General features: G+C 40.1%; 1 protein-coding gene and 1 long non-coding RNA gene across 2 annotated transcripts; one reads left to right on the forward strand and one right to left on the reverse strand.

The window, feature by feature from the left end:
* Positions 1–10,433: 10,433 nt before the first annotated feature.
* Positions 10,434–13,959, forward strand: LOC9266389 (disease resistance protein PIK6-NP-like). The gene has a single exon (XM_015759844.3). The coding sequence runs from the start codon at positions 10,770–10,772 to the stop codon at positions 13,551–13,553; it is 2,784 nt and encodes a 927-aa protein (XP_015615330.1). The 5' UTR covers positions 10,434–10,769; the 3' UTR covers positions 13,554–13,959.
* Positions 13,960–14,286: 327 nt separating this feature from the next.
* Positions 14,287–14,780, reverse strand: LOC136354106 (uncharacterized). The gene is made up of 2 exons (XR_010737857.1): positions 14,575–14,780; positions 14,287–14,445 (listed from the first exon to the last, which is right to left on the reverse strand). It is a non-coding gene; the product is annotated as an uncharacterized lncRNA (long non-coding RNA).
* Between the last annotated feature and the right edge of the window lie 11,119 nt (positions 14,781–25,899).

Raw genomic sequence — 25,899 nt, forward strand, 5'->3', positions numbered from 1 at the left:
ACATGCCAAGAGACGGCAAAGTAGGGCAAAGACGGTTAGTGAGATTTCTAAAAACTATAAAAAGGAAACCCCAACAACGATTAGGTTCGATTTTTAAAATCCCAATGATAATAAAAAAAAAGAAGAGGAACGGGTGGGTCATAAAGATATAGGTTGGCGGTGGTTGATGGGACATCTAAAAGCTATAAAAAGAATATGGTGAGACAATAAACTCTTAAAACTATAAGGTTCAATTTTCAAAAGTCTTATGGACAATAAATAGAAGCCGTGACGGGCGGGAAACAAAGTAAAGGAGAGGAAAAGGAGTAAGGGGTGGGGACTGATATGACTTTTAAAAACTATAAAATTGAAAACCCGATGATGATAAGTTTTGATTTTTTAAAATCTACAACAAGATGACTAATTAACAAATTTTAAACAAAATCATGTGTAAAAAATTTAGATAATTTTAGGTGCTAGTCGTGCAATTGCGTGGGCTTTCCTGCTAGTTATATGATTAAGACAGACTTGAAAGGATGTACCATGTTTGCCGTGGAAGCTAGAGATTCCACATCAATCGAAGAAAATGAAAAAAAATAGAGTTCATTTAGAAATACAAATTCGAAATAACTGAAATTCGAAATAAAAAATAAAAATATTGAAATAATAGTCCATCCATAATACAATACAAGATTAATTAAAATTCTAAATGAAAAATAAAATAAATTCCAAAATTAGAAAAGAAAAATGAGAAATCAAGTAGGAGTACAATTTAAAAATAACTGAAATTTGGAATAAAAAAAAGAATACTGAAATAATCGACCATTTAGACCACAACACAATATTAATTAAAATTCATAATAAAAAATAAAAATTTTTTGGAATTATAGCAATAAAAATGAGAGCTGAAGTAGGAATATAATTTATAAATTATTGAAATTTGGAATAATATTAATCAGAGAAAAAAATTAGAGTTCATGTAGACATACAATTTATAAATTACTAAAATTCGAAATAGAAATAAGAAATATTGAAATAACAGTTTATCCAGGACACAACAAGAGATTAATTAAAATTCAAAATAAAAAATAAAGTAAAGTCCAAAATTAGAAAAAAAAAATGAGAGTTCAAATAGGCATACAATTTAGAGCTTACTGGGATTCAAAATAAAAATAAGGAATACTAAAAGAAAACACCATCTAAAACATAACACAACACAAGATTAATTAACATTTGGAATAAAAATAAAATAAATTCTCTTATATTATCAAGAGGACAAGCCGAGGGGCTGCAAAGGAGCATGGCAATGATGGCTAGAGAGACTTCTAAAAACTATAAAAAAAAACCCAATAATGATCAGGTTTGATTTTTAAAATCCCAATGATATTAAAGAGGAAGGGCAATGGATGGGCCATAAAAGAGTAGGGTGGTGACGGTTGACGGGACATCTAAGAACTATAAAATAAAACCCAATGACAATTAGATTTAATTTTTAAAATCCTAATAACGACAAAGAAGAGGGTGGCGGGTAGACCGTAAAGAAGTAGAGTGATGGTGGTTGACGGGACTTCTAGAAACTTTTAAAAAATGAACCCAACGATGATCTAGTTTGATGTTTAAAACCCTAATGACAATAAAGAGCAAGGGCAACGGGCGGGCTGTAAAGCAGCAAGGTGGCGGCATTTCTCGAGACTTCTAAACACTATAAAAAATAACCTGACTAGACAATAAAAACTATAAGATTCGATTCTTAAAAGTCTCAAGGAGAATGAATAGAAACCGTGATGAGCGAGCAAGCAAGTAAAAAGAGGCAAAGGGGTAACGGGTGATGGTTGGTGTGACTTTTAAAAACTGTAAAATTGAAAACCCGATGATGATAAGGTTTAATATTTTAAAATCCCAAAACAACAAGATGACTATTTAACAAAATTCAAAGAAAATCATAGATAAAAAAATTAGATAATTTAATACTGATGTTAGCCATGTAGTTGCACGTTTCCTCGCTACCTCTCCCTTCGTCCCCGTCCCGTGCACGGTGACGACGGTGGCCAAGACGTTCGTCGGTGGACGGCGATGACATGGCGGGGCAGCAGCAGCGCCGTCGGCCACTGTGTTGGCTTTTTTTTATTTGCTTTTTTTGTTCGGATTTTTTCTATCGGCAACGGCTCGTCGTTTCGAGCAGTTACAGATGTTAGACATCTGTTACAGATGAATTCCCATATCAGCGATCATAAAGTTGTAACGACTGACTGAGCCATTACATATATGATTGTTTTGAGCCGTCACAGATAAAGGTATGTGCGCTAGTGTATTAAAATCAGGGTACTAATAAAATGTGAAACTATATATGCTATTATGTGAGAATTTTATAATGGTATTAGTCGTGCAATCTGTACGAGCAACCACGCTAGTTTAAATAATAATAAATTTAATACGATAGATCAATATGAGATATGAGATATGTTATTCTGCAAATATGAAAGTTAAATTTGATCAATACAAGTAAAAACAACAATAACAAATTTAACTACAAATAGAACACAACATTCATTAAATATGTTATTTTTTCTATTTATATATGTTAAATTTAAGCTTACATGTTTACGAAATGACATATCGTATATTGATCTGTTTTATTAAAAATATATTTTTTTAATAATTTTTTAAGATGATATATACAAAATAATGAAATGTCATCTCGAGAGATAAAAATCCACCTCAGATGATAGTATGGTTGGTACAGAGACTTCGATGCTAAGACGCTCGAGAAGACACATTAACCTGCTGGCTAGGAAATCGAAAGCGTAAGCGGGAGGTCATAGAGCCGAATATTTTTCCTTTTCTTTTCCAAAGGAGCTGTGAATCGAATCTGTCCCAGCTAGGCAACCTCTCATCCACGCCAGAACCGATCGATATTTTGCCCGCTAGCTGTTCCCGCACAACTAATCAATGACGACGATACTACACGATTAGGTCATAGTAAAAAAAAAAAACCGGACCGGGGATCGACCCGCTCTGGCCGTCGGTTGACTAGTTCACTGGTCGAACCATCAGGTCATCGGTCGAACCGTCAATTTTTTATTTATTAATATTATATTTGATTTGTATTATTTTTAATATAGAACATCACAAATTAGTAAAAATATGCATAAATAAACCAGTGTATTTATTATTATATGACCACATCAAAAAATAAATTTAGTATGGTAACATAATAAATTCATAATTCTATATTGTTATAGGACAAATTAAAAATCAATTCGATTTAAAAAACTACCACCAGTTAAAAAAACCGCTTGGTTTATCGGTTTTTACCGATTCGATTACAGGGACGGTCTTTGAACAGAAACGAGTTGCCAAGGTCATCGTTTTTGGGTTTTTTCAGTTCAACTGTCGGTCTGGTCCAATTTTTTTTACTACGGATTAGGTGCGATGAGCGTCTGTCTGACTTTCGAATCGGCACTTTGGTGCACCTATCTATCTATTTATCTATTATATTATTAAGATATTCTTTATTATATTATTAAGATAGCTTTTGAGAAGACATCATGTTCCACCATGTTCGCTGTAGAGGCTAAAAGTTTTTAATCAAAGAAAAAAAGAGTCCAAATAGGAATAAAATATTAAAACAATTAAAATTCGGAATTAAAAATAAGAAATATTGAAATAAAATTTCATATAAAAACCCAATACGAGATTAATTAAAATTCACAATAAAAAATAAAATAAATTCCAAAATTATATAAAAAAAGAGAGTTCAAGTAGGAATACAATTTTGAAACAACTAAAATAAAAAATAAGAAATATTAAAAGAATAGTCCATATAGAACACAGTACGAGATTAGTTAAAATTCAAAATAAAAATAAAATAAATTTCGAAATTAGAATAATAAAAATAAGAGTTAAACTAGGAATATAATTTATAAATAACTAAAATTCGTAATAAAAAATAAATACTAGTGAAAGAAGAGACCATCTAGAACACATCACAAGATTAATTAAAATTCAGAATAAAAAATACAAGAAATTTCAAAAATAGAAAAATAATTATAAGAGTTCAAGGAAGAATATAATTTATAAACTAAAAATATCAGAGTGAAAAATATCGAATTTTCAAAAAAAATCCATCTAGAACACAATGATGATAACAATAAAGAGGGGAGAAGCAATATGCCCGTAAAGAAGTAGGTGGTGGTGATTGATGTGATATCTAAAAGCTATAAACAATACCCCAAATTGAATCCCAATAATAATTAAGAGCAGAGACAACGGGTAGACTGTTAAGCAGCACGGTCATGGCAGTGGCGGGACTTCTAGAAAGTAAAAATTAAATCCCAATGATAATCATATTCGATTTTTAAAATCTCAATGAGAATACAGAGGGAAAACAACAGGCAGCCGTAGAGAAATATGGTGACGAAACCGTTGACGGTTTGGTAGGACCTCTAAAGAGTAAAAAATGAACCTAAACGATAATTATGTTCGATTATTAAAATCTCAATGACAATAAAGAGAGGAGACAACGGACAGATCATAGAGGAGTACAGTGACGATATTTGACGAGATTTTTAAAAATTATAGAAACGATAATTAACCCTAACAACTATAAGGCCCAATTTTAAATGTTCCAAAAAAGATGAATAGAAACCGGGATAGATCGAGAAAACAAATAAAAAAGTGATAAAGGGGTAAGAGATAACGATTGACGTGATTTTTATAAAAACTATAAAAAATTTTTGAGTGGAACATAGAATTCCATTGTACCACTGGTGCGGCAGACTCGTCGGCGACCAAAACCTCCAATTCTGGAGGAACACCGTCCCAACTGAGATTGGTCAGCAACCAAGCAGCCAGCGCATGTAAAGAATAGATAATTAGAAACACGACGATGATAAGGTTTGGTCTTTTAAAACTCTAAATCAACGAGACAGCTATTTAACAAATTTTAAGTAAAATTATATGTAAAAAATATATAATTTTATATAGATGCTAACTGCGTAATTACATGGGTCATCTAGCTAGTTTAATTGAATATAGCCAGAGAAAAGGATTGTATAAAAGTTATACTTTACAGAAAGAGAAAAAAAACTATGGGATGATCTGTCTGACTTTCTTGGTCAACTAGTTTAAAACAGAGACCGAATTCCCCAGTAAAATCTCCACCGCCGAGACCGACAGAGAAGCGGTGTAAGAGAAGTTGGGCCTAGATATGTGCCGTATTGGGCCTGAAGCCCACCACGAAGGCCCAACACAAATCGCCGACACTTGGCGTCGAGGAGCTGATCCTTCCACTCAATCCGGGCCGCTCAAGCCTGATGAAGGGGGTTCAGAGTTTTAAACTCAGTTTTGTTTCTGAAACTGATGGAATTCAGCAAAGGAGATAGGATCATAAGACATCATTTCATCTTTCGTTTTAAACCTGGGCAGATTCCACACGAACCAAATAGAATGGAACAATGGAACTGATGGAACAACGAAAGTATGCCGGCGTCGCCGGTGGGCAAACGGCTGGAAGCCTGAAACATGGTGACCATGTGACTATCAATATCTGTTTATGCAACTGATGGAACTCAGCAGAGGAGATGACAGGCGGCAATTTGTTCTGTCAAGTTATACTAAACTCTACTTCATCCGTTCCAAAATAAACCAACTTCTAGAGTTTGAAATTTGTTCCAAAATAAACTAACTCCTACCTTCTTACCTATCACTAATTCGCAAAACAAAAAATTTTATTATTTCAATACTCCTCATCTACCCATCAACCAATATAACTTTTATATTAATTAAGGACATTATGGTCCTTTGCTTCTTCCCTTAAAATCTTCTTGGGCATGCTAGGGTTTGAATCTTTTGGAAACAGAGGGAGTTGAAGCTTCCACACTAGCCAAACAAAAGGATAGTAAACAAAACTAGTACGTAGTTATGCACTAATAAGTAGTAGCCTTCTTGATTCTTAATTTGCTTGGTGATAATATGCACAGTTTCAGCACTAGAGTTTCTGTAGACAGACAACAACTGAACAGAGAACAAGATCATATGATCAAAATGGAGTGCTTCAGTGCATGCGCAGCAGCAACAGGTGACTGTAAATACCAATGAAATTCAGCAAATGAGAAAGGCAACATTCTCGATTACATCTTTGCTTCTTAAATTCCAGATTTCCACTTCAACAAAAACTAGATTACAGAATGTGCATGTCTTTGCTTCTTAAACTCCAGATTTCCACTTCAACAAAAACAAGATTAAAGAATGTGCAGGGATAACATGAAGAGTTCCAGGACTTGCTGATCTGTTTGTTAATACTCAAATTTGGCTCCTAGAGTAAGAATAGGAAACCATAACCAAATTTAAAAAGAACCCAGACTTGCCAGGGAAGGCCGGTCTGAACGTAGCCATCAGGACGGTCAGACTAACCGATGACATGTGACCGGTCAGATTAGCGGAGTCTGATTTTGAGTCTGATTTATTGGTTCTCGGGTTTCCTTGCTAAGACCTGAGATTTTAGAGTCCTAATTGGTTTCTACACTTAATTGGACATGCAAAATAACACTGGGAAGCAAGTCCACATCTCCTATAAATATAAGAGGGCTAAGGCCGATTGAAACAACCAATCAATCGGCAAAATCAATTTATTAACCCTCTGTATTCTACATTTTCCTTTTTCTTGGTATCTATCCCAAAGTCTATTCTTCCGAAATCCTCCAATTGTTCGTTGTCTCTCATCTTTACAGCGTTAGAAGACGCCTAGCTGGCCTACCGAGACTAGGACAAACCAGCGCGCGTTCACCCTGACAGGGTCCATCCACAGCGGCATCTACCCTCTCCTATGGCGATGCGTCTTTGGGTACCGTAGCGGGTTGCACATAACATGCTCAAAGTGTGACGGCGCGATTCTACGTCAACACTGTTATGATAGACAAGAAGTACACATAAATCACCTTAGCATGAAGCACAGTGGAAGATCAGTTCGATCAAGATTCAGAGCTTTAGAATATTTTAACAGTTGATCAAAATGCAGTGCTTCAGAATATTTGAACAGGTTGAACAACACACCTTGTATCCTCTTGACACACCATTATAATACAATGGTTATGATGTAGAGCCTCTCTCCCTTCTATATGTCAAAAAAATCAACACAGCAGCTTAGATATTATAGATTCAGTGCAGTTCTGACGAACGAGGCAGCATAAATTAGTAATTTCTAGAAAATAGGCCTGTGTGTTGCAAAGGAAAATTTAATTTTCATGATCTTGAAGAGATATTATTCATGTAGAATCTATTTCTTTTCCACCAACTCAACTTTAGCTATAATTTTGTAGAAAGAAAATGGTTCTACTAAAACTGCGACATAACATATTCCATTATTAAGGGTTTAGATAAAACATTGTTTTTTAAAAAATAAAACATTACTTTGCTATGGGACATTTATTCTTTGATTAATGAGTGATGAATGTGCTATTTTGTGTATAAGAAGGCTATAAGATCAGTATAGTAGTAGTTGACTTGACTCAGTCTTTGGTCTAGGTTGGATCTGACCATCTTCGGTAGCCACGATGCAGTATGACACTCACTCTATAGTGATTTTATTTAAAAAAAACTATGAGATTACTTCCTTTCCTCTTCCCTTCTGTCCGCTCACTCTTCACTCTCATCTACTTAGCCAAACGCCGATACGCATTCCCCACCAAAGCTTTCCCCAATAAGAGGAGTCCCAAATATGAAAAAGTTAACATGAACTCCTTCACCCAAATCCAAATCTGATCGCTTCGCCTAAACGAAGGTGATGATGTCTAGAGGATCCAATGGGTGACGTCGGGGACAACGATGACAATTGAGGTGTTGGTGTCATTAGGCCGTTTACAGTGCAAAATACTCACTTAGAACACACAACCCAAGGTGAAAGGCGGAAGGTACTTCTAGTAAGTTTTTCATTTCAGATCTAAGTTTTTTCTATATCAGCCCCTACAATATTTTCTATTAGCGAACCATTTAAAACTTTTATAGTTTACACCATATACAACATTAAAAATGGGACATTTAATTATTTGTCACTTTTAAGATATGACATTTAACAATTTGTCACTTATAGTCTATGACATGTGAACCCTTACGTGTCTATAACATGTGGGCCCAGTGACAAATCGTTAAATACCATATCTAAGAGTGACAAATAGTTAAATATCTCTTAAAAAAGTACACATATACCCTTAAGCTCCTACCGGACCCACATGTCAGCCCCTCTCCTATCTTTTTCTCCCTCTCCCCTCCTCTGCCTCTATCAAATAGTCTAACCCTGTCCTTTTTCTCCTCAGCTCACAAGGACCTCACCTTTGCGACGAAGAAGCGACCCCGCCACCGCTTGTCCCCCTCTTCGACGAGTTTCCTCCCTAGGCGGCGGTGTCCAGATCGGCCCCTCAGCAGACGCGCAGCGCGAGCTGTCGGCGAAGGGCCCCATTGCGGCCGCGTCCTGGGGGTCGGCGCCGGCGCTCGTCTCTCCTCTCACCATCTTCCTCCGCCACCACCGTCTCTCCTCTCTTCAAATGAGGAGCTCAATGGTGGTGGCGCGAAAGCTCGTCAGGGTCCATCATCTTCTACTCCCCTGGCCGGTGCCCCCTACTCTTGTCGGACAGTGAGCTCGATGGCACCAGCACAAATCTCGGTGAGAGTTCGTCGAGGGCCCTCCTTTCCTCCTCGTTGATCGGTGCCCCTGCTCTCCTCCTCTCCCGACCAGCGACGCAGATCTGGGCGCCTGCTCTCCTCTCCTGACCGGCGATGTGATCAAGCCTAGATTGGGCACCGGCGACACGGATCGAGCGCGGGCACTCCCTGCGGCATCCACCCTAGCTGAGTATAAATTTCATTTTCTTCTCAGATTCAATTGGTTTTACCATAAAGTTGTTTTTTAGGCCCGATTTGTTCACATGATTGGGTTTTGGGGAGGAAATTTGGGTTAGATTTGTTCGTGGGTTCATGCTTCCATCTTTGTTGCCTTGTCCTCTTATGCATCCGATTCGGTCGGTTTGGGAGAGACGGACGAAGGAAGCGTAGAGGGCGGAGGGGATCATGACTTCGTGAACAAAGCGGAAGGGGACACTACCACGACGGACGAAAGCGCACAGCGACAAACAAAAGTGCCTTGGCGACGATCGGAAAGTTATGGATTTTTTAAGTATTACTAGCAAAAATGCTCGTGCGTTGCTACGGATAACAAAAAAAACCCGTGTTATATAGTCGATAAATAGTTTATACCTTATAAATAAAATAGAAGCCCACTATGTATTTCAGTTCACTCCTATCTTTCGCCTAGGCCTTTAGCTATAAGTAGAGCCATACTCAATGATGTATAACTATGTTAATTTTGTAATTTTTATGGGCTTTTTTTGCGTTGCCATACAAATCGGATATTTTTTTATTCTTTTTAAATTTTTTTACGATTGCCTTTTTTAGGCTTTTTTTTATAAATGGTGTTTTTTTTCTCACGTTGAGTCGGACGGTTTTTTCGAAATGGATTTCTTATAATCGGTGGTTTTTTCTCATGTTGAGTTGGACAGTTTTCTTGAAATATTTTTTTTATAAACGGCGGTTTTTTTCTCGCATTGAGTCAGATGGTTTTTTCGATCTTTTTCTGTAAACGGCGTTTTTTCTAACAGTTTTTTCGGAGCGGTTTTTTTATAAACGACGTTTTTTTCTCGCGCGGTTTATATAAACTTTTTCATCTTTAGGTGGATTTTGATATATGAGAATTTGAATGAATTTTAAACATGGGAATACTGATAAAAAAGTAATTCAAAAAAGGAAAATTGAATTTGCTTTTAAATTTCCGAATTGAGTTTGAGAAATTTTTGGAAAAGCTGAAAATGTCGAACCGGTTTTTTTAAATCGGACCATTTTTAAACGTTGCGCAGAACTTTTTTTTCTGTGTACCTTTTTTTTGGAGGAATTTTTGGAATTTTGGAGGAATTTTTCTTGCGAACTTTTTTTCCAGACGGACGATGAAAACATTTTTGTCTTTTTAAATAGGAGAGATAGAGATTTTTTTAAATTGGACCATTTTTTAACGTTGCGCGGAACTTTTTTTTTCGCGAACCTTTTTTTTTGGAGGAATTTTAGGAATTTTGGAGGAATTTTTCTTGTGAACTTTTTTCTTTTTAAATAGTAGAGAAGAGATAGAGATTGAAAAAGTAATTTAATTCTCCTTCCAAGATCAGGGCCGAATCCAGCCCAACCTTTCTGCTCTCCAGAAAAAGTCCAGATTTCATCTCTTCGCAAACCAGCCTTTTTTCCTTTGTCTTTTTCCGGCCCGCGTTCTTTTTGAAGTCCAGTTTACGTCCTTCCTTCAATCGGGCTAAGGACAAAAAGTCACAGCAGAAGTCTACTTTTCCTTCTCGACACTACAGTGCCTTCACCTCTTTTTTCGGCGCGTACGGACGGATGACAGAAACATCTAATGGAGGGCAGAAACACTACCAACCAATGTTTTAAGTAGGTAAAGATATATAAGATAAGATAAGATAAGATACAAGGGCATCAAGCTACCTAGGACGACACGATTACGCGTAATAATATTTGGAGAAAGTCAACCACGCGTTCCATGTTAAAACTAATCCACAATTAAGGTCAGCGGAGGATGGGTCAGCCATACAACGAATGCGAGCCACTCCACGTGCAGGTGCAGCGCTAGCTAGCCAAGTACTCCTGCTATTTAGCTTCACTCCCTTAGCTTGCTTGGAGTGATCACCACCCACTGAAACCAACCAGCAAATGCAAATCGATCTTTGTGGCCGCCGGCGATGGCAGATCAGCTCGTGATCGGCTCAGTCAAGGGCGTCCTCGACACGCTGCTGGGCCGCATCAGCACCGTGCTCGCTGACAAGGCACGGCTGCTTGGCCGCGTCCGCCGCGACATGCAGTTCATCAAGGACGAGATGGAGATGATGGACGCCTTCCTCCTGCTGCTCCTGAAACAGCAGGCCAGCACCCTCGACCGCCACCACTACAACAAGTGCGCGCCATGGATCAAGCAGGCGGTGGAACTCGCCCACGACTGTCAGGACTGCGTTGAGCAGTATGCGCAGTGTGTCGCAGCCGGCCGGCCGCCATCCAAGGGCCTCCTCAGCCACTTCCAGCGAGTCTCCCGTCTTGTCCGGAACCTTTCCGTCTGCCACCGGCTGGCCTCGCGGATCCAAGACATCAAGGTCCGACTGAGTGAGGTGAACGACCGGCGGAAAACGTATGATATTTGCCCCCGCTTTGACACCTTAAGTCAATTGTGGGAACAGGATGACGATGGTGAACATGGAGATGAAACTGCTTGGAGACGTTCTTTTGCTTTCGCTGAACCACCAGCCAACCTGAAGAAGAGCACTGTAAACGAGCTGATCAGATGGCTCATGGAGGATCAATCTGCAGGGCCCAGGCTCATACCTATTGTGGGAGTCGGCGTGGAAGCCGGTAAGATCATTGCTGAAAGAGTTTACCAGGACTCCTCCGTCGCCATCTTATTTGACTGCAAGGCCTGGATCACTGTCAACGGAGCTCAATCTCACGTTCAGATATTAAAAGATATACTATGTCAGGTTGTTCTCCCTCTGAACAAGTTCAGGAGTGAAATGGATGGCTGGAACGAGGAGGAGCTGGTGGAGAAGATTCGGTGCTATTTGAGAGGTAAAATCTTCCTTGTTATTCTTCACGATGTCCGTGACAAATTGATCTGGGATCATATAAAGCTTGCTTTCCCAGATGATTGTCCTGCTGGTAGTGCCATTATAGTCACAACAGATAATGATGATAAAGTGGCCCAGACTTTCTCTCCGTATAAAACCTTCAATCCAGATAGCTCCGGTCATGTTCTCAACTTCTTCCTCAGTAGAGCTATATCTCTGCTTAAACATGAAAGGGAAGGTTGGCTACGGAAAATTCTACCATGCATGTTGATCTATCTTGAACCTCAAATCTACTTTATGAAGATGCTCCTTCGGTTTCTGTATTATAATGAGAGTGGTTCTTCAAGCCAAGTGTACGATGCACTAGGCAATAGAGGATCACTGCATGATTACTGGCCTAAGAAGATGGTAGAGTTATGCTACTTTGATATGCCTAATAAGTATCGGAGTTGCATGCTGTATCTATCTATTTTCCCACCTGGCTACAAAATCAGGAGGACCAGCTTAGTAAGACGATGGATTGTTGAAGGCCTCATCACTGACGGACAAGAAATGAATGCACTAGAACAAGCTGATAACTGTTTTGATTCCCTTGTTGGCAGGCTGCTTCTCTGTCCAAGCGACATTGATGCTTCAGGCAAGGTCAAGACCTGCACGGTACTTGACTTGGTTCATGATGTCATTACTGATCTGGTATCCGGAGGATATGATACTACTTTTGTTGTCACGGTTTTGGCACCACGAGAACTGGCTCGCCATCTTTCAATCCGCTTCAGCACAAAGTTGCATATATCTCTGTCTGAACCTATCGATGATATTCTTACCTTTCTCAAGTCCCTGCCATCGTCTTCTTTGCTGTGTCTGCTCAAAGTGCTAGATTTGGATAGCTGCAAAGGTTTGAAGAGGCGCCACCTGAAGAACATCTGTGGCATATATTCGCTCAAGTATTTGAGCCTGCGGGATACAGATGTCACCGAACTGCCGAAGGAAATGGAGAAGCTGATCCACTTGGAAACGCTAGACATCAGGCAGACGAATGTCAGTGTCTTCCCCAGGAAATCTTTAGTGCTCCCTAGGCTCAAGCATTTGCTCTCAGGCCATACTGTCTGTCCAAGTGAAGACATCGTCAGGCAACAGGAATCATTCTCTGCCGTCCACATTCCCCACCGAATTGGGAAGATGAGAAACATGGAGATACTATCCCATATTGAAGTTTCACATGGTGGAAAGGAGTTGACTGCTGTTAGCCAGCTACTGAAGCTGAGGAAATTAGGTGTGGTCTTCCATGATGCTGATAAGGATGGTTCTGATTGTTTGCTTCATGTAATCGGCACGTTGCACAAGTGCCTACGCTCTCTGTCCGTCCAAATCAGATCATCTTCTGCCGATGATGGAAGCAAGGGCTTTGACATGAGCATGATGGATGCCACACTCCCAAGGTTTCTCGAGAGCCTGACAATCTCTGGCATCAGAAGTGGATTGCCTCTGTGGATAGAACATCTCCACAAACTTACCAAGGTTACTCTGCGTGATACCTCCCTGACAGAGAGTGCTATCCATGTCCTGGGCAAGCTCGTGGGCTTGCGCTATCTCAGGCTCCGACACAGGTCATACATCCCAGGCAACCTCACCATCTCCGGAAGGGAATTCAGAAACCTCCAGTTTCTTTTGATCGAGAACTCAGACATTGTCAGCATCAGGTTCGATGAGGGAGCAGCTCCTAGGCTCGAGAGGTTGGTCTGGCGTTTCACCATAATGGATTCTCTTGTCGGGATCGATCACCTCCTAAGCTTCAGGGAGCTCCAGCTTCACGGTGACTGTGACACGGAGAAGATTGGAGTGATTCTGCATGACATCAGTGCACACCCCAATGACCCCAGTCTGAAGCACATTCCAGCAGCAGGGAACTAATCATGCACAAGGACTGGTGCCTACGGATGAAGCAAACTGAATAAACTGCCATGGCTTCAACTCATTGTGTGCCCTGGAGGAAAAGGATGCTTAACATTGCTATTTCTTTTCCACTTTGAATTGCCTGTTGACGTTGCTTCTCCAGCTACTTCTGAAGTACTTCAACTTGTATCTAGTATCTAGTATCGAATAAAGATGCTGAAGGGGCTCTTACTCCTCTTCCATGCACCAATTGTTGGCTTGCATTGTAGCACCAATATTTAGTATGTTTGCTTGTTTGTCTCCCTTCCCAACTGTCATGGGTTTAATTTCCTTCATTAGTGGGGCTCTTGAACTAATGCCTGTGTACAATTCCTGTGTTTGTCTTATCTGCCTTGTGCAAGAAAAACTTGGTATTATTGCCTAATGTTTACCCTTTCCCCCCTTGTTTCCGTCAGATATAACGCCTGAATATTCTCAAGATCAAACACCATCCCAATCAAGAAATGCCCTGCATAAAGGAATATGTTCTCACTTGGCACCCATTAATTACCATCGTTGTCAATAATCCTTTAACAAGTAAACATCGGCCTAGAAGCATCATCCCTCCATAATTAAAGCCTCTTTTAGCTAACTATGCAGTATGTAACGAAAAAACATGCAGCTAGCTTACTGACATAAATTCAGTATCAGCAGACATATGAGATGAACATTATAAGGGGGAATGATACAAATCCTACTTGATACAGAGAACTGCCTAGGAATTACTGCGAGATTTTTCATCAAACCGAACAAAAGGTATTCAGACATAAGCACTGAAGTGATTCTTCTACATGGAATCGCGAAAAAAAAAAAAGGAGGTGGGCGAATTTTACCTAGTGCTTACGCGCGGATGTGAAATCCTCCCACGCATCTGGCGGAGGCGAAATCCCCAGTAAAATTCAAGATTCTGTTAGTTATCCCCAAATCCCCTTACTCTGATCCCCCACCAAAGTTCAGACGATTGATCTAGCAATCGAAGCTCATAAGGCAGTAAGCTCACCTGCTGACGCCGACCTCTGCGGCAAAGGTTGCCCCGGACTCCGGACCATGCATCCTTCTTCTAGAACATCCCGCCGCCGCCACTCCGGACTCCGGTGGTCGACGACGGCGAAGGGAAGGGAACCGTGGCGGCTGCTGTGGCGGCGGCGAAGTCGCCGAGACGTGGCTGCGGCTCTGGTGAGAAGTTGGGCTACATGGGCCGAAACCGAAACGGACTGCAGCTCATGGCCCAGTAAAATGCACCACGACGGCCCAAAGAGTTAGCTGGGCTGCTCACATCACATTTGCTGCGAGAATGTGATGGGATTAAACTAAAACACGGAGGCGGAGCCAGCTACGGATCGGACGTCCAATGTGTTGCAAATCGTCGGACGGTGTTGCACCGTATTACCGAGGAATGCTTCACATGTTTCATCCCTCAAAAAAAATATTTCAAATGTTTCACTCCTAGAAAATAATATTTCAGCGTTTGAGGAAAATTGTTTCAACCAAATGCAATATTCAACAATACGGATTGGCGGATTGTAACACCAAGAAATCAATTCATGCAAAACATCAAGTCAAAATGGAATGAAACAACTTAATACAATAAAGTGCAACAAAAAATATAAAAAGCCGAAACATCATACGATTGTTGCACTGTATTGTTGCAAAATGTTTCACTGAGAATGTTTCAGATGTTTTATCAATCAAGGAAAAATGTTTGATTGCATCGACGAAAGTGTTTCAACCAAATGCAATCGAAACATATCGATTGCAACATGAAAAATCAATATATGCAACATCGAATCAAAACAAAATGAAACACCTTAATACAACAAAGTGCAACACAAAACTAAACCCACCTCCATCTTCTTCAACTCTAGCCACCACCCTCAACTCCGGCTGCTGTCCCCAGACGAGCATGAGGAGAGGCCAGCACCCACGGATCTCGCGTTGCTGTCGCCCCGGCCCAATGGGAGGAAGCCCATACAGTCCAATAGTGGTGGGAGAACCTAGCAAATACACCCAATGTCCTAAAAAGAGAGTTCGATCTCTCATCCTGCTAGTTGTCTGTGAAATCTGGATGGAGAGAAATCAGCGGATTTTCGACCATAAAGAGGTGGCAACAAGTTTCCTCCTAACAAAAATCAAAGAAGAGGCTAGCCTTTGGGCTCTGGTAGGGGCTAAATGGTTGCGTGAGTTCGTCCTCACTTTGTATAGTGTATAGCTTACAGTGACCCCTCTTTTTTTTTTACTACTAGGGGTTGTATTTTCTACCGCTCTATTCAATGAAAAGAGCGGTTGCTATATATTAACCACCCGAAACAGATTGATTGCTCTGCAAATGTTTCATATTTGCTGTTGTTTGGTAAGATTAGCTAGCTTCAATACAGTTTTGAAGAAATGAGGCTGTAACTGTACACAACAGATTAGCTGTGATCGATTTGGATTTTTGGGGTTTATTTTTGTTGATAAAGTGAATGGTATATTTTCGTGGTCAGGGAAAAAGAATTTTAATATGAATGCAATGTATGATTAGCAAGTCCTAATTAACGGACCCCAAGTCCCCAACAACATCCAGGTAGGGGAGATATATTTCAAATAATAATCATGTGTTACTTGCATGGCAATTAACTTGATTAGTCCAACTAATCCAAAATTGAAGTCCATCCTCACCAAAGACCATCTATAGTCGTTAGCTGGCGTTGTTTCGTTTGGGGTTTTCTTACAAGGGTAGTGTGGCTTTGCCCCCTTCCCGTTGATTGGAGTTGCGCTTAGCCGTAGTAGTAGTCGTCTCTTCCTTTTTCCTTGGTTTTTTAGTTTTGCCTTTTCTCCCTTTCCTTGGTATAAGCCGGTCTAGCTGATTACATTGCATAAATAAACACTCCCTTCTTATAATATATTGACGTGTTTTTTTTGCGCGTTCGTGAAAAAAGTTCCAAAATTGAAGTCAAACTATGAGATGGATAACCTAGCTAAGCTGTTCGATCGTGCACGCATCATGCATGCATGTGGCCGGCCGGACAATGCGTGTAAACATAAAACCAAGATGAGACGAACATCCTAACAACTTGATTAATTATCAGAGGTTATTAGAGAAAGATTTCATCCACCAAGCCGGCCGTACGTACGTATTCTTAATTAATTTGTCAGAAAAAACGATACTCACAAGCTAGTCACAACTCACATGTGTGGTGACAAATAATTCACGTCTTCAATTAAGTATACGTACTCCAGCTGGGTATAGCGAACCGCGCGTGTGTGTGTCTCTATATATATATATATATATATATATATATATATATATATATATATATATATATATATATATATATATATATATATATATATATATATATGTGTGTGTGTGTGTGTGTGTGTGTGTTTTGATACCACTTTACTAAGACAAACACTAACCCTTTTGATTAGGAATTGAATGTCTTCAAAGATTGCTCAAATAAATGAAGTGGTGCAACTATTGTAGGTGCTGAGATACTATTTACTACTATTCTTAGTGCTGAATTCACTATTATGAGTAGCAGAATTACTGTTCAGAAAAAGAGGCGATGGGCAACCAGATGAATCTTGGACACAATGGATCTTGGTGGCCATGGGCAACCAGATGAATAAATTGATATAAGCTAAATATGTTTTTCAATATATATTGATAATAGAATATCAACAATTTGAGCGTGGAAGAAGAATAAAAGAAATTCAGAAGACTACCCAAGAAGGAATCCAGAAGGACACCCTATAAAGTATAAGGGGACAATATAGGGTGCGGTGAATGACATATTGTCACGCCCAGAAATTTAGCCCAAATTTCCAGACTATTTTGTGTATTAAATCCCTGTCCAGGACCAGCCAGGGTACACAAAACGACAAGTAATATACAGTTCCAAACGTAAATAAAGCGTAAAATACTTACAGAAGAGGCACTTAGTCCTCACACCGAAACAAAAGCAGCAGCAGCAGAAAAGGCGATCCTAGCGGGGCTTCAGCTCCACTCCACAGGCAAAACTCAACTGGGGTCTGAGCCTTGGTCTTCTAACTTCGTCTTCAGCTCAGAAGCACTACACTTCTGAAAAGGGGGAATAATAGCAAGGCTGAGTACAACCACCGTACTCAGCAAGCCACACCAACGATGCAGACGTGCAAGGGGATACAAGGATGGTTTGTGGCTATTTGCATAAAGGCGGTTGTAAAACATTTTATTGAGCAAAACAGTAAAACGGTTGAGTAATTAAAGTAACATTAAATCTCCACTGATCAACGCTACACCACGTTGAACAGGCCCAACCAACCCACCTGAACTACGGTGCATTGGGTCGATTTATTAGGGTGGGACTAATCACGGTGAATCTGGTCGACCGCCCATAACCGCGGGCACGGCTATTCGAATAGTTTTACTCTGATCAGAGGTGTACAACTGTACCCACAAGACACAGCCCCACGACACGTTTCCGTGCGACGACATGCCACCACGACATACCGGAAAGAGGCCGTGACAGGACCCTTCGCATAACCCCCTCTAACCGATCGCACCACACCTTAGGGTTCGCCCCCGTCCCCAGCAGGCAACGGGCAGCCCCCCTTTCATGCCGCGGTGAATCCGGAAGCCGATCAACCGGACACCCCGGCCGACCCAACTCCATCACGCCCACCCTCGCCTGGGTACGTCGGCTAGAGAAAAGCTACACTACAAGCCCAGCCGTTGCCCACGCTGGCTTGTGGTAAGTACGATAAGTTCTTCCAGGGCATCCCGCGAACCGGTCCTTAATTGCCATGGGTGCGACTAGCAAAACCATGCACCCACAGCCCACCATTCAGTCGCATTTTAGTTGGATAATTACAACCATGAAGCATGGCCAGATGTCTCGAGCACGCAGCTCGACAAGATACTAGAATGTCTAATACTGCAATTATCCCATCGACTGAGCTAGTGGTAATTAAGCATGGCTAAGCATATAGTTCTAGCTAGGTCATCAAAGTAACACAAGCTAGGCGATTTATTACCCATGGTTGACAAAGGAAAGATATCAAGTAAACATGGCACAAGCGAGCAGATAGGTAAAACCCTAACCCCATGTAATTAGCAAAACATGCATATTTATTTGCAAACAGTAAAACATTTGTAAATTGGGATCAACATGCTCAAGGGGAATGTGTGACTTGCCTTGCTTCTTCACTTTGATCTTCCGAACTCTTTTCCTTGCGACCGCGGACTTCCGAAACGACGGAAACTACACGCTGGCATGCAAAACGAGGAAAAACTCTAATAAAAACCAAGGAAACAGTACATAAAAACCAAACAAACATGTAGAGCTCAATTTTAGATGAATTTTGCAAGTTGAATGGCTCAATTCGGAGTTCGAATGAATTAGATATGGATTTTAGAAGTTTTGAGCCATTTTAAATGAATTTCTATAATTAAACTCGATTTATTGCGCAATTATTATTTATTTTTACAAAGGAAATGGTCCTCGCTGACGTCAGCAAAGGGGCGGCCGGCGCTGACACGCGGGGCCCACCGGTCAGTGGCACAAGAGCGCCGGTCCACCGTGGACCGGGACCACCGAGGCGGTCCACCACCGGTCCACGGGAACCGACGGTCCGGATCGGCCCAAAGCCGATCGGACGGCCACGAGGCGGCGCGGCTGGGGCACGGGCACGGCACAGCCGGCCTGGTCGAGCGATAGCGCGCGGCGGCGTGCGGCCAGACGACCGCCGGCGACAGCGGCGCGTCGCGGCAGCGGGCACGGGGAGCGGCGGAGGAGGGAAAAAAAAGGAGAAGGGACGGTGAGGATTCTCACCGAGGACGGCGACGGCGAGACGACCACAGGGAGGCGGCTGGCGGCGGAAAGGATGGCGGCGACTGGCACGAGAGGCGGCGGGAACGGCGTTCCGGCGACACCCGACCATGGCGGAGACGCGGCCGAGGGCCGGCGGGGCCCTCGAGATGACGAAGCCGGAGGAGGTGGCGGCACAAGTCGGCGTCGACCGGAGAGGCGGCGCGACGCGGCTGGACTCGGCGGTGGCGGCGGAGAGAGATGGTGAACGCGGTGGCGGCGTTCCAGGGGCAGGGAGGGGAAACGGAGTAGGGGCCGGGGTGCGGCGAGGAACGGCGATGCCGATGGCGGTGGTAGCGCAGCGCGGCAGCGACGGGAGCGGTGGTGGCGCGCGACTGGAGGTGACGAGCGGCGGCTGTGGCTCGGGTGCATGGTGGATGTGGTGTTTCGGCGGAGTTTTGTGGAAACGGAGCGGTGGCCGGTGTGCGGCAAAGAGCGGTGGAGCCGACGGTGCAAGCGGCGCGGCGCGGCGGCGGCTACAGCGACGGCGGAAGCGGCAGAGCACGGGAGCAACGAGGGGAGAGCGGTAGGAAGTGCAGCGGGTTCGGGAAAATTGGGGAAAAGGGGGAGGATGGCACGGGGATCATTTTTATAGGCTCGGGGAGGAGAAATCGTGGCCGGACGTGGCGGATTTGAAGCGGCAACGGCCGGCGACGTGGGTGACATCGTGGGCGAAGTGGGGCTCGATTCGGCACCGGTTTTGGAGGGGGAAAGTGGGGGAGGAGAGTGGAGGAGGTGGGGCGACGCGGTCCCGCGGTCGGGGCGAGCGCGCGGGTGGAGGAGGAGGCGGAATCTGCGGCGACGTGGGGAGGCCGTGGCGGCGGTTTCGGCTGAGGGAGCCGGAGGTTAGGGATGGCCCTGACAGGTGGGACCCACCTGTCGGCGGCTCGGGGGGAAGGAGAGAGGAGGAGACGGTTGGGGGAGGCCAAGTAGACTTCGAGAGAGAGAGCCGAGCGGGCCGAGGGAGGGAAGGCCGGCCTGGGGGGGGAAGGGAACTTGGGCCGGAAGTGGCCCAAAGCAAAGAAGGAGGACTTTAATTCGTTTTCTTTTTTTTTTATTTAATTGGTTTAATGAACTTTGTATTATTAAAATTATTTATTGAGCTCCGAAAATTCACGGGAAATTTTCGGAGAGTATATCAGGGCACAGAGAATATTACAAAATATTCTTGGCCAATGATTTTTAAAGGAAAATTTCAAATTCTCCCATTATTTCACTTGATTAAATTGCTTTAACTTTTATTAAATTTCTAGAAAATGCATTATTAAATGATTTTTAATCCCGAACGAAAATCGGGGCGTTACACATATCCCTGTGAAGAATAAAACTTTCGGTGGAAAGGCCTCGACTTTAGCCAGCTCCCGTGAAGATACAGTAGCGAAGAGATAAGCAGGAGGCACTGGCAACTCCACCTCTGGCCTCTATAAAAGGAGACGTTGGCCTTCACTCCGGGGACACACAACCACGAAGACACCATTCAGAGCAAAGCTTCCAAGCGCGCTCTCACCCTCCATTCCATCTTTCTTAGTAGTAGTTTCTCTAGCCTACCTTGCATAATATATATTGAAGCAAGGAGTTGTAATATAAAGGTTTGTAAGGTGAGAAAAACTTGTTTGTATCTACCTTCGGGGTTCCCGAAAGGAAAAACCGTATGTAAGCCTATTTGCTTAATATGAAGTAATTTTCTTTAAGTTTCCCTGTCTGTTTGCTCTAGACAAGCGTTTATGCTAGGGACCCTATAGGAGAAACCTCTCGGTTGTTCTCGTTTTTAGCCTGCATCTTGCATAGGCGTCTGGAGAACCAGTATCCGTAGAGAAGTGTTCCCCTCGGGTGGAACTGCCTGGGGAGACGGTAAACGCTTAGTTAGTTCAAATATGACTAGGGATACCTGAAGATGGTTGCTTAAATAGGCAGATAAGTGAGGCATACGGCTAGTACCGAGTAGGACTTTAAATTTTCTAAATCAAGCGCCGGCTATTTTTGGATTCGCCACCCTGCAAAGATCCTAAAAATGTAAAGAAAATTTCGAGTGAACAGTAACCAAAAAAGGGCTGTGAACAGTAATTCTGCTACTCATAATAGTGAATTCAGCACTAAGAATAGTAGTAAATAGTATCTCAGCACCTACAATAGTTGCACCACTTCATTTATTTGAGCAATCTTTGAAGACATTTAATTCCTAATCAAAAGGGTTAGTGTTTGTCTTAGTAAAGTGGTATCAGAGCCTAGTAATCATAGAGAAGCTAAATTTAGAAGCTAATATTGGAAAGTTAATAAATACCAAAGATAATATCAATATAAGGTGTAGATTAAACCATACTGAAGAACATAGTTGGCACTCTAATAATAGCCAACTAAATTTAATTGTAGATTTAATATATAATTTCTATATAAATTGGGGTAAGAGACAGGAAGATTTAGAGCAAAAGTTTGAAGATATATATAAAGAACAAAAGCAATTTGTAGAACAATATTCTTTTCTTAGTAATAAGGTAAATACTACATTAGAATTATTAGAAGATTATAAGATAAGGCAAAATAAAATTTCACAGAATAGTGATTATATTAAAGAATTACTAGACAAAATCAACTCTAGTAAAGGTAAGGAAATAGTTTTGGCTTCATCCGGCATAGTCTCATCTTCACAAGCCATTAATTCTGAAAAATGGACATATCTAGGAGTCTCTTCAGAAGAATAGCAAGCAGAGATGATAACTGTTCTGATAAACAAAAAGGCAAATATGATGACATAGATGAGCTGGAAGATGTTGCACAAGTAGATAAGCAGCTCGAAAGATATCAACGAGATACTTTAAGGGCAATAAGACCTCAACAAGTATACTGCATGGGATTTTTTGAGAATAAGAATGGGCTATATAGAATATCTTGAGAAGTAGAATTAAGTGTTCTAACAAAACCAGTAGAATTAAAAATAGTAGCTAAAGAATTTGAAAATGGATTAAAATATTCAGGATATAAGTATATTCACTAAGGTATGTACATAATAGGAATCAAAGGAATGACAAGAAAGAAATTAGGAGCTAAAGTTTTAATAACCTTATTAGATAAAAGATGGGACACAACAGACAAAGCATCTTTAGGCTATCTAGAAGGAGATATGAATGAAAATATGTTGATAACCTATATAGCGCCTGATTTAGTGATGCCTGTAAAAGAATTCATAGATAAAATGAGTTTTGGTTTTCAAACAAAAGGATACGAAGAGTTTAAAGGAACAAATTTATTAATAAGTATAGAATTTATAGGAAGATTGACTAATAGAAGTGCCTCCAAATACAAAATCAATGTAAATGATGTGATAGAAAAAATGCATTCTAAAGGAATAAAATTCATGAGCCCTTTAACAATAGACTCTGAAGAAAGAGCAGGAGAAAAATGGCCAATTAGTGAATTTATAAAAAATAAAACCTTGAGTCAGCCTGAAAACTTCATAAGTTACCAAGATAGCAAAGGGAATGTTAGTATTAGATTTACAAATTATAAAACCAGAGCTTCGGATGATTTGGATACAGAATCATCTGACAGAAATATTATAGATAACAGAAGACATAGTATTTCTGAATTGATGGAAAAATTAGATCATGAAAGTGAAATAAAATATTATGAAGATAAATTAAGAGATATAGCAGATGAATATAATAACTCTATGAAAAGTGAGTGGCCTAAAATTAGAGACAAGGAACTTTACTTCTATAGAGAACTATCCAGGATTAAGAAACAAAAAAAAAAGAGAAAAGCTTGGCCATAGAAACCCCCAGAACCAAGGAAATTAAAATAGAACAAATAAAGTTGGAAGAACCAAGAGAAGAAAACCAAAAGTTTGATAAGGTATTAAGTGAGGAAGAGCAATGGGAAGTAAATGAGAGATTATTACTAGAGAGTTATGAAGAAGAAAACAACCTGATAGAGAAAATAGAGAATATAGAAGAAGAAGATAATGCAGAACAATATAATGATTTTATAGACTCATTGGATGAGGTAGGTTTGCATAATCTAGATAATGCAATGGAAGCCATGGAAGTAGATTTGGGAACAGGAAAAAGGAAAAGATACGGAGAGGGTTCTGTAAAAAATGAAGGAGAAAGAGAAAGACCAGCCAGGGCAGCAGGAAGATGGCCTCCAGAAAAAGAAGAATATTCATATAATTATATCCCAGGACAGTATAGGCACATGGGCACTAAAAGAAGAGATTTTGAGAAACCAATAAAATTTCAAAATCAAAAAAGTGATGGGGCTATACTAAACCTAGCAGCACATGATCCCATAGACTGGCCAAATATCATTAGTATTTGGAAGGGGTTAATAATTCAAAAATATATACAAAATCAGCATAATATAGGGAATAAGGTGGAGGAAATGATAACTTATTTAGAAACATTTTTGGGTGAATCTGCTAAAGTCCTATGGGAACAATGGGTTGAAAAGAATCCTAATAACTACAAAGAGCTAAAAAGAGCAGGAAGTAATCCTCACAACTTTGCAAATATAGTATCTAATATTATCATAGCTGAAGACCCAGAATTAGGATATACAACCCTGCAAAATGAAAGATTAAAAGAAATAGAAAAATTAACATTAACAAGCTGGAAAGGTATAAAGGAATTTTCTCAACATTATCTATATAATGCAACAACTGCTAAGCAAGGATACAATAAGGGAATAGTTGAGCAATATTTTAATAAACTACCTGACCCATTAGGTAGTATGATTTTTGAGGAATATAAAAAGGAAACTGAAGGAGCTGAAATTAATATTTCCCAAGCCATAACTTTCGTGTTCAAACAATTAAGAAAAATATGCACAGGAATACAAGCCCAAAGGTCAATGAAACATTCTGATTATAATTTTTGCAATAAAATAATACAAATACTTTTATCATATGGAGAAGATAGGCCTAGAAATAAAAGAAACCATAGATATCAAAGTAGAAATAACAATAATATAAAGACAAAGAAAAGGTACTTCTTAAGAAGATCAGATAATTGAGCACCTTTCTTACATAAACGAAATGTAAGAAGATATAACCCAAAGAAAACTTATGATAAGACATGCAGATGTTTCATATGTAATTCACCAGATCATTTAAGTATAACTTGCCCAAATAAAGATCAAAAAAGATATTCTAGTAAATATGAAGAACAAGAGAGAGTTTTAATTATAGATAGCGTAAATGAAAATATATTAGTATGTGATGATGAAATAAAAGATGACGAATCAATATATTCTATCATAGAAACAGATGAAATTGAAAACACCAATGAAGAGTATGAATCAACCAATGAAGAGTTAGATTTAATTGACGAACTAGCAGGTTTAAAAATAGAAATGATGGATCAGTTAAATTGTGAACATGATTGGATTAGAGGGAAAGGAGATTATAACATTAAATGTGCTTTTTGCATCTATTACCCAAGCCAAGATAATAGAGTAACCTGTAGTATATGCTTAAAACAAGCTTGTGCTGAATGTATAAAAACAAATAAACAAAAATGGAGAAAAGAGATAGAATTAGAATCAGATGAAAGGATATTATCTAGTAGAGTACGAGTTTTAGAAAACAGAATAAATAAATTAGAAGTAGAACTAGAGAACATAAAAATTAACTATGATATTAAGGCATTACCAGAAAATAAGGATATACAAAATACCGAATTTAAAGAGCAAGTGATGACATTAAAAGACAGTAATACTGCTAAAATAATTCAACTAAAAGATGCCATAACTAATTTTGGAAATAAATATATAGTAAAATTGCCTTTCAAAGAAATTTTGGGAGTAAGAATACTGGTAAAGGTAAAATTATCACCCAAGGTATCATATAAAATTTTAGCACTCGTAGACACTGGGTGTACAAAAAATATTATTCATGATAAGTACTTCATAAAATGTCCAGAGATAGTTCATACAATTGATGATAATAATGCAGAAGTCTCTACAGACATGTCCGGAATAAAGAAAATTCATAATCAGTTAGCTTATAATGTTGAAGTATACATTAATGGAACTAAATATATAATAGATGAGATTACAATAAGAAACTTATCCATGATAAGTGATGCCATGATAATTGGCCTAAGGTTTTTACAACAATCGGTACAAACCACAGTAATACATGAGCAAGGAATTACTTTTATCCCATGTCAAAACAATGTGCCATATATCTCAGAGGTACGAAAGCGTGGTGGAACCAGAATCAAACCCGACAACCTTGAAGCACTCAGCCTTGAGTCTGAAGAATATATATATATATATATATATATATATATATATATATATATAGGACACTCATATGGGGCACCATGGTGCCCGGGCACCATGGTATCTAATGCACAAAATCACTCAAATTTTTCAAAATTTTCAAATTGTGAGTATATACCTAGTTATAATAATTTGATTCATACCTATACTTATCAACAAAACAACTCAAATTTAACTTTATTTCACAATCCATGATTACATACCTAACTAATTAT

This window comes from Oryza sativa, chromosome 11 (genome assembly GCF_034140825.1).
Source record: "Oryza sativa Japonica Group chromosome 11, ASM3414082v1".
In the NCBI taxonomy this organism is placed as follows: Eukaryota; Viridiplantae; Streptophyta; class Magnoliopsida; order Poales; family Poaceae; genus Oryza; species Oryza sativa.